Genomic DNA, 10,641 nt, shown 5'->3' on the forward strand with positions numbered 1-10,641 from the left:
GGAGGGAGGGAAATGGAGAGATTGAGACGGAGGAGGGAGAGGGAGCGAGGGAGGGAGAGGGAGTTGGAGAGAGGGAGAGGGAGATTGGGAGAGGGAGAGAGAGGGAGGGCGGGAGAGGAGAGAGGGAGGAGAGAGAGAGGGAGGGGGGAGAGAGGGAGCGGGGAGAGGGAGGGAGAGAGAGAGAGCGAGAGGGGGAGAGGGATGAGGAGGAGAGGGAGGGGGGACAGGGAGGGAGAGGGAGGAGAGGGAGGGAGAGAGGGAGGAGAGGGAGGGAGAGAGGGAGGGGGTGGGAGAGAGTGGGAGGGAGGAGAGAGAGAGGGAGAGGGAGGGAGGGGAGAGTGGGAGAGTGAGAGGAGGAGGGAGAGGGAGGGAGAGGGAGGGAGGGGGATGAGAGGGGGAGAGAGCGGAGAGAGAGAGGGAGGGACAGGGAGAGGGAGCGAGAGGGAGGGAGAGGGGGAGAGAGAGCGAGGGAGGGAGAGAGAGGAGGGAGACAGAGTGGGAGAGGGGAGGGGGAGAGGAGAGAGAGGAAGAGAGAGAGGAAGAGAGAGAGGAAGAGAGAGAGGGAGACGGAGGGAGAGAGAGGGAGAGCGCTAGAGAGGGAGAGGGAGAAGGAGAGGGAGGGGGGGAGAGGGAGAGGGAGGGAGGGAGAGGGAGAGAGCGCGAGAGAGAGAGAGAAGGGGGCGGGAGAGTGGGAGAGGGAGAGAGAGGGAGAGAGAGGGAGAGAGAGGGAGAGAGAGCGAGAGGGAGGGAGAGAGAGAGGGAGAGAGAGAGGGAGAGAGAGAGAGAGAGAGGGAGAGAGAGAGGGAGAGAGAGGGAGGGTGGGAGAGGGAGAGGGAGCAAGAGAGAGGTAGAGGAGAGAGAGGGAGAGGGAGCAAGAGAGAGGTAGAGGGAGAGAAAGGGAGAGGTGGAGAGGGAGGGAGAGGGAGAGATAGAGAAAGAGAGGGAGAGAGATGGAGAGAGAGGGAGGGTGGAGAGGGAGAGGGAGCAAGAGAGAGGTAGAGGGAGAGAGAGGGAGAGAGAGAGAGGGAGGAGAGAGAGAGGGAGGAAGAGAGAGAGAGGGAGAGAGAGGGAGGAGTGGGAGGGAGTGAGAGGGAGAGGGAGCAAGAGAGAGGGAGAGCGAGAGGGAGGGAGGGAGGGAGAGAGAGAGGGAGAGAGAGAGGGAGGGAGGGAGAGAGAGGGAGAGAGAGAGAGAGGGAGGGAGAGAGAGAGGGAGTGTGAGAGGGAGAGAGAGAGAGGACAGGGCGAGACAGGGAAGAGGGCGAGACAGGGAGAGGGAGAAGGAGAGGGAGAGGGAGAGAGAGGGAGAGGGAGAGGGAGAGAGAGAGAGAGAGAGAGAGGGAGGGTGGGAGAGGGAGAGGGAGAGAGAGGGAGAGAGAGAGAGAGAGAGAGAGAGAGGGAGAGGGAGAGGGAGGAGGGAGAGAGAGGGAGGAGAGGGAGGAGAGCGAGAGGGAGGGAGAGAGGGAGGGAGAGAGAGGGAGGGAGGGAGAGAGAGAGGGAGAGAGAGAGGGAGAGAGAGAGAGGGAGGGAGAGAGAGGGAGGGAGAGAGAGGGAGGGAGAGAGAGGAGTGGGAGAGAGAGACAGGGAGAGGCGAGACAGGGAGAGGGCGAGACAGGGAGAGGGCGAGACAGGGAGAGGGCGAGACAGGGAGAGGGCGAGACAGGGAGAGGGAGAAGGAGAGGGGGAGAGGAGAGAGCGAGGGAGGAGAGGAGGAGGGCAGAGAGAGAGAGAGAGAGAGAGGAAAGGGAGGAGAGGGAGGGGGAGAGGGGGTGGGGGATAGAGGGAGGGGAGGGGGAGAGAGGGGAGGGAGAGGGGCGAGAGAGGGGAGTGGAGGGGAGGGGGAGAGAGGGAGGGGGAGAGAGGGAGAGGGAGTGGGAGAGACGGAGGGGAGGGAGGGGGGGAGAGGGGTGAGAGAGAGAGGGGAGAGGGGAGAGAGAGGGAGAGAGAGTGGAGAGAGAGGGAGGGGGAGAGAGGGAGGGGAGAGAGGGGAGGGGAGAGAGGGAGGGGAGAGAGGGAGGGGGAGAGAGGGAGGGGGGAGAGGGAGGGGGAGAGAGGGAGGGAGAGAGGGAGGGGGAGAGAGGGAGGGGGAGAGAGGGAGGGGGAGAGAGGGAGGGGGAGAGAGGGAGGGGGAGAGAGGGAGGGGGAGAGAGGGAGGGGGAGAGAGGGGGGGGAGAGAGGGGGGGGGGAGAGAGGGGGGGGGAGGGGGAGGGGGAGAGATGGAGGGGGAGAGATGGAGGGGGAGAGAGAGGGGAGGGGGAGAGAGGAGGGGAGAGAGGGAGGGGAGGGGAGAGAGGGGAGGGGGAGAGAGGGGAGGGGGAGGGGAGAGAGGGAGGGGAAAGAGGGAGAGATGGAGGGGGAGAGAGGGAGGGGAGAGAGGGAGGGGGAGAGAGGGAGGGGGAGAGAGGAGGGGGAGAGGGAGGGGAGGAGTGAGGGAGGGGGAGAGAGGGAGGGGGAGAGAGGGAGGGGGAGAGAGGGTGGGAGAGAGAGGAGGGGGAGAGAGGGAGGGGAGTGAGGAGGGGGAGAGAGGGAGGGGAGAGAGGGTGGGGGAGAGAGGGGAGGGGGAGAGAGGGAGGGGGGAGAGAGGGAGGGGGAGAGAGGAGGGGGAGAGGAGGGAGAGAGGGAGGGGGAGAGAGGGAGGGGGAGAGAGGGAGGGGAGAGAGGAGGAGGGGAGAGAGGGAGGGGGAGAGAGGGAGGGGGGAGAGAGGGGGGGAGAGAGGGAGGGGGAGAGAGGGAGGGGGAGAGAGGGAGGGGGAGAGAGGGAGGGGGAGAGGGGAGGGGAGAGAGGGAGGGGGAGAGAGGGAGGGGGAGAGAGGGAGGGGGGTGAGAGGAGGGAGGGGGAGAGAGGGAGGGGGAGAGAGGGAGGGGGAGAGAGGGAGGGGGAGAGAGGGAGGGGGAGAGAGGGAGGGGTGAGAGGAGGGGTGAGAGGGAGGGGTGAGAGGGGGGGGGAGAGAGGGGGGGGGAGAGAGGGGGGGGAGAGAGGGGGGGGGAGAGAGGGGGGGGGGGTGAGAGGGGGGGGGAGAGAGGGGGGGGAGGGGGGAGGGGGAGAGATGGAGGGGGAGAGGAGGGAGGGGAGAGAGGAGAGGGGGAGAGAGGGAGGGGGAGAGAGGAGGGGAGGGGGAGAGAGGGGGAGGGGGAGAGAGGGGAGGGGGAGGGGAGAGATGGAGGGGGAGAGAGAGAGGGGCGTGGGAGGGGGAAAGAGGGAGAGGGAGGGGGAGAGAGGGAGGGGGAGGGGAGGAGAGGGAGGGGAGAGACGGAGGGGGAGGGAGGGGGGAGAGAGGGGGGAGAGTGAGAGAGTGGGAGAGGGAGTGGGAGGGAGAGGAGAGTGAGAGGGGAGAGAGAGGGAGAGAGGGAGGGGGAGAGAGGGAGGGGGGGGAGAGATGGGGAGGGGGAGGGGGAGAGAGGGGGGAGAGAGGAGGGTGGAGGGGAGAGAGGGAGGGAGGGGGGAGAGAGGGAGGAGGGGGGAGAGTGGGAGGGCGGTGAGGGGAGAGAGTGGAGGGGGAGAGAGGGAGGAGGGAGGGGTGGGAGGAGAGGGAGAGAGGGGGGTAGAGGGGGAGGGGGAGAGAGGGGAGGGGGGAGATTGAGGGAGGGAGAGAGGGAGGGGGAGAGAGGGGTGGAGGGGGAGAGACGGGTGGAGGGGGAGAGAGGGGGGAGGGGGGAGAGGGGAGAGAGGGGGGGGAGAGAGGGGTGGAGGGGGGAGAGAGGGGTGGAGGGGAGAGTGGGAGGGAGGGGGAGAGAGGGGGGGAGGGGGGAGAGATGGGGAGGGAGGGGGAGGGGGAGAGGGGGGGGGAGAGGCGAGGGGGGAGGGGAGAGGGAGGGGGTGGGGGGGAGAAGGGTGGGGGGAGAGAGGGAGGGGGGAGAGGAGGGGGAGGGGGGAGAGAGGGTGGGGGAGGAGGAAGGGGGAGGGGGAGAGGGAGGGGGAGAGGGAGGGGGAGAGAGGGAGGGGGAGAGAGCGAGGGGGGGAGAGATGGAGAGGGGGGAGAGGAAGAGAGGGAGGTGGAGAGGGGAGGGAGAGGGAGGGGGAGTGGGAGAGGGAGGGGAGAGAGGGAGGGGGAGGGGAGTGAGGGAGGGGGAGGGCGTGGGGAGAGGGAGGGGGGAGAGAGTGGGAGTGAGTGAGTGTGAGGGTGGGGGTGGGGGGGGGGAGTGGTGGATAGTGAGAGGGGGAGAGGGGGTTGGGAGATGGAGAGGGGGGGAGAGATGGAGAGGGGGGGGAGAGATGGAGAGGGGGGTAGAGGAGGGGGGGGGAGAGGTGTAGTGAGGGAGGTGGAGAGAGGGAGGGGTTTGAGTGAGGGGGAGGGAGTGGAGGGAGGGGGGTGGAGGGAGTGAGGGGGTGGAGGGTGGGAGGGAGGAGGGTGGAGGGAGGAGGGAGGGAGGGTGGAGGAGGGAGGGGGTAGAGGGAGGGAGGGGGGTGGAGGTAGGGAGGGGGTGAATGGAGGGGTGTGGGTGGGTAGAGGGAGGGAAGGGGGTAGAAGGAGGGGGTAGACGGAGGAAGGGAGGGAGGGAGTAGAGGGAGGGAGTGGGTGGAGGGAGGGAGGGGGGTAGAGGGATGGAGGAGGAGGAGGGTGGAGGGGGGGTGGAGGGGGTAGAGGGAGGGAGAGGGGTGGTGGGAGGGGCAGTGGAGGGGTGGGTGGTAGAGGGAGGGGTAGGGTGAGGGGATAGGGAGGGTTGAGGGAGATAGGGAGAGGCGATGTTAGGGAGCGGTGGGGGGATAGGGAGGGGCAGGGGGGAAGGAGAGAGGTTGGGTCAGAGGTACGGGCTGGGGGAGGCGTGGGGAGAAGGGTAGGGGCAGTGGGTAGGGCTGCAGGAGGTAGAGGGATGTGTCGGGGGTAAGGGGTGGGGGTAATGGGGGTAGGGGGTGCGGTAATGGTGGTGGGGGGGCAGGGGGTAAGGCTGCAGGGAGTAGAGGGAGGTGTCGGGGGTAAGAGGGTGGGGTAATGGTGGTGGGGGTCAGGGTGTAGGCATGCAGAGGGTAGAGGGAGGGGCAGGCGTAGAGGGAGGGAGTAGAGGGAGGGGTGGGGTAGAAGTGGGTCCTAGAGGGAGAGGATTGGAGTGGACGGGACGGGCACAGAAGGAGAGGAGGGGAGGCGGGGACGCCAAGGTAGAGGAGGGGAGGCGGGGATGCTAATGTAGTGGAGGGGGACGCAGAGGGACGGTCGTGGGGGAGGGGGACGCAGAGGGAACGGGCGTGGGGGAGGGGGGTGCAGAGGGTGGGGCATGCAGCAGGGTACAGAGGGTGGTGAGTGGAGAGGGCAGAGGGAGGGGAGTGGGGGCACGGTAACGGGGGGGGGCAGAGGTAGATGAGTAGGGGGCAGAGGGTGGTGAATTTGATGAGGGCAGTTGGAGGGTGGGGAGGGTCGGTGGGGGGCAGAGGAAGGAGAGGCAGTGGAGGGGGCAGAGGGGAAAGTGGATGTGGCTCTGGGGGGTGGTGGAGAGGAGGATGGGGGAGTGGAGGGGGATGGGGGAGTGGGGGGTTGTGGAAAGTTGAGGGAGGGGAAGGGAGGGCTGGTGAGGAATGGAGGAGGCACAACAGTGAGAGGGGATGTCAGTGAGGAGTGGAGGGCGCAGAGGGGGAGGAGAGGGGGAGTGGAGAGGGAACTGGATAGGGGGAAGCGGAGTCGGAACATGGGAGGAGAGCATGGGAGGGGGAAGATTGAGGGTGGGAGGCGTAGAGGGAGAAGGTAGAGGGAGGGGGTCCAGGGTGAGAGGGAGGGGGTCCAGGGTGATAGGGAGAGGGAGGAAAGAGACAAAACCTAGAGAGGGGAGGGATGGAGGGTAGAGGAGGCAAGGTGGCAAGTGGGTGGGGGCAGTGGGAGGTGACAAGTGGGATGGTGAGGGGCAGTGGAATGCGAGGAGGGATGGAGTGGGTGGGGGAAGGTCCGAGTGATAGTGGAGGGTTTGTGGGAGGGGAGCGTGGGAGAGGAGATTGTGCGGGGGGAGTGGGAGAGGAGGGTGAATGAGGGGAGTTGGGGGCATGAAAGAGGGGAAGGGAAGAGGGGAGTGTGAGTGGCAGAGCAGAGGGTAGCCTGGAGGAGGTGAGTGTGAGGGGAGTGGAGCCTGGAGGAGGCGAGTGGAGGGGATCTGAGGGTAGCAGAGTGTGAGGGGAATGGAGCCTGGACGAAGGGAGTGTGAGGCTAGGGTTCCTAGAGGAGGTAAGTGTGTGTGTGTGGTGGGGGGGGGGGGGGGGGGCATGTATGGGGAGCTAGAGGAGAGGAGGCAGTGATCTGATTCAGCTGCTCTCTCAGTACTGCAACATTCAACCGGACTTGGTTTTTTCTAATTTACGAGTAACCAAGCACATCCATTTGATGAGATTTGCATTGGTATCCACCAATGGGCAGGTAACAGGTTACCCCTGGGTTTCTGCCAACACCAGAAGCTCCCGTATGCTTGGCACAACTGCTGTGAGGAATTTTGAGACCTTGATTTATATAAAAAGAATTGAGAATAAAGTGGACAGTGAGGCATGACACCCGAACATTAATGGTGCTCAGGTCAGGTATAAGGGCATGTAAATCTTTAAATTGTAGCTGGTTAATCTTGTTTTTATATCTTTGTGCTCATCTCTTGGAGAATATAGTGAAATACTGGAAGGATTTGTGTGCTGATTAGTAGCCTGATTGGCTATGCTCTTTCTATTGGGGGGGGGGGGGGGGCGGGGGCGGTGCGGTTTGGGGTTGGTTGTAGTGGTAGTCATTTATTTGGGAGGGGGTGAGAGTCCTTCATAAGATGGAAGGATTTATGGGCTCCTATTGCCCATACAATATGGGCAGGGAGCCACCTATACCCACCTGGTATTAGAATTAAGAGCCAATACCCATTCCTCACACTTTTGTACAGTCTGGAACAGAGAGAAAACTCTGCATCCCCTGACTCTTGAGGTGGAATGGTACTACTGCACCAAGCACTCATTCCACTCTAACTAGGGGGGCAGGGAGCCTCATTATTGGCTGGACTGGATTTTTGTATTTTTAGATTAACTTGAGTAAATCAAAAAGTTTTCAAAGTCGTTTCTCTAACAATAGATTTTATTCGCCTTAGCAATGTATTTCAGTATTTTGATATTGGAATATTGTTAACCATTATTTTTTTCTCCCTTCCTTTCTGTTTTAAGGGGTAGCAAAAATTGCACAGAACCATGGCATATAACTATGAATCAGAAGACCTAACTAAGTCATTGGTCTTTCGACTCCATGAAGGCACCCCTGAAATTGTCCGTGATGTTCTCCTTGAGCGTGGCTGGATAGAATATGATGAGGAAGAACAGGGTGAGAATGACTGGAACTTATATTGGCGATCTGGTTTTTCTAATGCAGAGTATGAAAATATTATGCCTTGGCAAAGACTGATACACTACCCAAAGATTATAGGCATAACTCGAAAGGACAATCTTGCTCGTAATTTAAAACGTATGTCAGGGATTTATGGCTCTACAACGTATAACTTTAGCCCAACAGCTTTCATTCTTCCCAATGATTACACCAAATTTGTTGCTGAGTATACAAAAGACAAGAAGGCAAATGGTGGAAAGCTTGGGTACTGGATATGCAAGCCTGTTGATCTCTCCCGTGGACGGGGAATATTTATATTTCAAGATATTAAAGATTTGACTTACAGTTGTTCTGTTATAGTGCAAAAGTACATCAGCAATCCCCTTCTCATCTCTGGTTACAAATTTGATTTGAGAATCTATGTTTGTGTCACGAGTTTCTGTCCGTTGATAGTTTATATGTACCAAGAAGGTCTGGTAAGGTTTGGGACAGAAAAGTATAGTCTTGCATCTTTAGACAATGTCTATGCTCATTTAACAAACACTAGCATCAATCGATTTGGACCTTCCTACACAATGGATAAAGAGCGGGTTGGTTCAGGATGCAAATGGACAATGAGCCAATTCCGTGCTTTTCTGCATAGTCTTAATATAAATGAATTGCTCATGTGGCAGAGAATAAGCAATATTGTGACAATGACTCTTCTCACAATTACTCCGTCTATTCCGTCCCCCCCTAATTGTCTTGAGCTCTTTGGCTTTGATATCCTAATAGATGACAAAATAAAGCCTTGGCTTTTAGAAGTAAATTATAGTCCAGCCCTAATTGTAGACTGTAATGCTGATGTCATAGTGAAGAGAGGATTATTATACGATCTTATTGATCTGCTGAATTATAAAGAGGTAGATACATTACGCCAACGTGGTTACCCAAGTCCATGGAAATATAATGCACTTTCTCGGAGCCATCCTTCCTTTCTTGTAACAAACTCATTTAGAAAAGTACTGCCTCTTCACTCCAATACTTCTAAAAAAGCATTTATGAACCCTTTAAAAGAAACATGGACCACTACCCAAAATAATTCCCTGTTAGACTGCCATAGAAGTTGTAGTCGCTCTTACATGTACAACCAAGGTGAGGAGCAGGAGATGGACTCCCAAAAAGCAGAAGAGGAAAGCAAATCCCTTAGAGTCAGCAGTCAGCAGTTCTCTCACTTTCCACATTTCACTGTGGATAATTCTGGGAAAAATATCAAAAAGGAATGTGCAAGGAATGCGAAGCTTATTAAATCACTGCCCAAGAAAACCGTGACTTCACAGTTGAGAGAAAAGATGAACAAAAGTTACATACGTGCACAGAATCCAATGGACCAGGTAATGTTGGAAACAAGAACTGCACGGTCTGATGGATATTTTCGTAAAATGGGCCCACGGTTCTCTTCAGTTAACTTCCAAAGATATGAACTAGCATCCTTCCCTCAGTACAGCATTTCAGATGTTGACAAGAAGCCAATGAACCGTATAGGTGACTTTATACTAACATTTCCATTCAATGAAGTGACACTGAGGGCTTCTCGGAACCCTTTGAACTTAAGGACAATAATGCAAGAACTGCAGAGGATGCAGAAGATAGTACAGGAACCAAAGGGTGCAAAAAGAAAAAGTGTCCCACATCTGTCTGGCTCTTTTGATAGAAAAGATTGTTTTGGTTCTTTCCTGTGGGGGCCACGCAACCCCCCATTGCTTAGTGAATACTGCTTTCAAAACTAAAATGGTTAAACTTTTGTCTTAACCCCAGTTGCTTCAATTTTATTCGTGACTTTTTCATTTAAAAATAAGTTTACAGGTACTGTCTAATTTATATATGTCTGGGAATCAGAATAAACTATTAGGTGCTATTGAGTCAATCACCACAAGTGATAGAAACAAATTTTGTTTTCACACAGTATTATTACACTACAGTTGTAAACATGACAGCACAAAGAAAAACGTGTTTACTAGAGTGATATGTGCTATACTGTAATCACATAACTAGTATGTGAAATAACCTTAATGTTCTACTTATTTACAATAATGTGATGCAGTACACTTCGTGGGCATTTCCTAATTATTATTGTAGTATAGTGCTTGAAATCTTATGCTGAAATAAATCATTAATAATCCAACCTTTAACCTGATTCATTGCATTGTGTAATTTCAGTTATATTACTTTCTTAAGACAGCTGTAAGATTGAGTGATTAATAAACTTCATTGAATAAAAAAAATTACATTTCTTCAGTACATTGCCTGTTTTCATTCTCCTGGAATCCATAGAACATAGAACATACAGCACAGAACAGGCCCTTCGGCCCACGATGTTGTGCCGAACCTTTGTCCTAGATTAATCATAGATTATCATTGAATTTACAGTGCAGAAGGAGGCCATTCGGCCCCCCGAGTCTGCACCGGCTCTTGGAAAGAGCACCCCACCCAAACTCAACACCTCGGGCAATTCTGGACACTAAGGGCAATTTATCATGGCCAATCCACCTACCCTGCACATCTTTGGACTGTGGGAGGAAACCGGAGCACCCGGAGGAAACCCACACAGACACGGGGAGGACGTGCAGACTCCGCACAGACAGTGACCCAAGCCGGAATCGAACCTGGGACCCTGGAGCTGTGAAGCAATTGTGCTATCCACAATGCTACCGTGCTGCCCTTAAAAACAAATAAATCTACACTATATCATTTTACCGTAATCCATGTACCTATCCAATAGCTACTTGAAGGTCCCTAATGTTTCCGATTCAACTACTTCCACAGGCAGTGCATTCCATGCCCCCACTACTCTCTGGGTAAAGAACCTACCTCTGATATCCTTCCTATATCTTCCACCTTTCACCTTAAATTTATGTCCCCTTGTAATGGTTTGTTCCACCCGGGGAAAAAGTCTCTGACTGTCTACTCTATCTATTCCCCTGATCATCTTATAAACCTCTATCAAGTCGCCCCTCGTCCTTCTCCGTTCTAATGAGAAAAGGCCTAGCACCCTCAACCTTTCCTCGTAAGACCTACTCTCCATTCCAGGCAACATCCTGGTAAATCTTCTTTGCACCTTTTCCAAAGCTTCCCCATCCTTCCTAAAATGAGGCGACCAGAACTGTACACAGTACTCCAAATGTGGCCTTACCAAAGTTTTGTACAGCTGCATCATCACCTCACGGCTCTTAAATTCAATCCCTCTGTTAATGAACGCGAGCACACCATAGGCCTTCTTCACAGCTCTATCCACTTGAGTGGCAACTTTCAAAGATGTATGAACATAGACCCCAAGATCTCTCTGCTCCTCCACATTGCCAAGAACTCTACCGTTAACCCTGTATTCCGCATTCATATT

General features: G+C 56.2%; 1 protein-coding gene across 1 annotated transcript in view; it reads left to right on the forward strand.

Annotated features, from left to right (window-relative positions):
* ttll2 (tubulin tyrosine ligase-like family, member 2) overlaps nt 1–9,542 on the forward strand; it is a 13,048-nt gene extending 3,506 nt beyond the window's left edge. The window contains exon 2 of the mRNA XM_072503494.1: nt 7,106–9,542. Coding sequence (XP_072359595.1) covers nt 7,130–9,031 — 1,902 coding nt within the window. The 5' untranslated portion in view covers nt 7,106–7,129 and the 3' untranslated portion in view covers nt 9,032–9,542. The remainder of the gene's footprint in view (nt 1–7,105) is intronic.
* The last annotated feature ends 1,099 nt before the right edge of the window (nt 9,543–10,641 follow it).

This window comes from Scyliorhinus torazame, chromosome 1 (genome assembly GCF_047496885.1).
Source record: "Scyliorhinus torazame isolate Kashiwa2021f chromosome 1, sScyTor2.1, whole genome shotgun sequence".
Taxonomy (NCBI): Eukaryota; Metazoa; Chordata; class Chondrichthyes; order Carcharhiniformes; family Scyliorhinidae; genus Scyliorhinus; species Scyliorhinus torazame.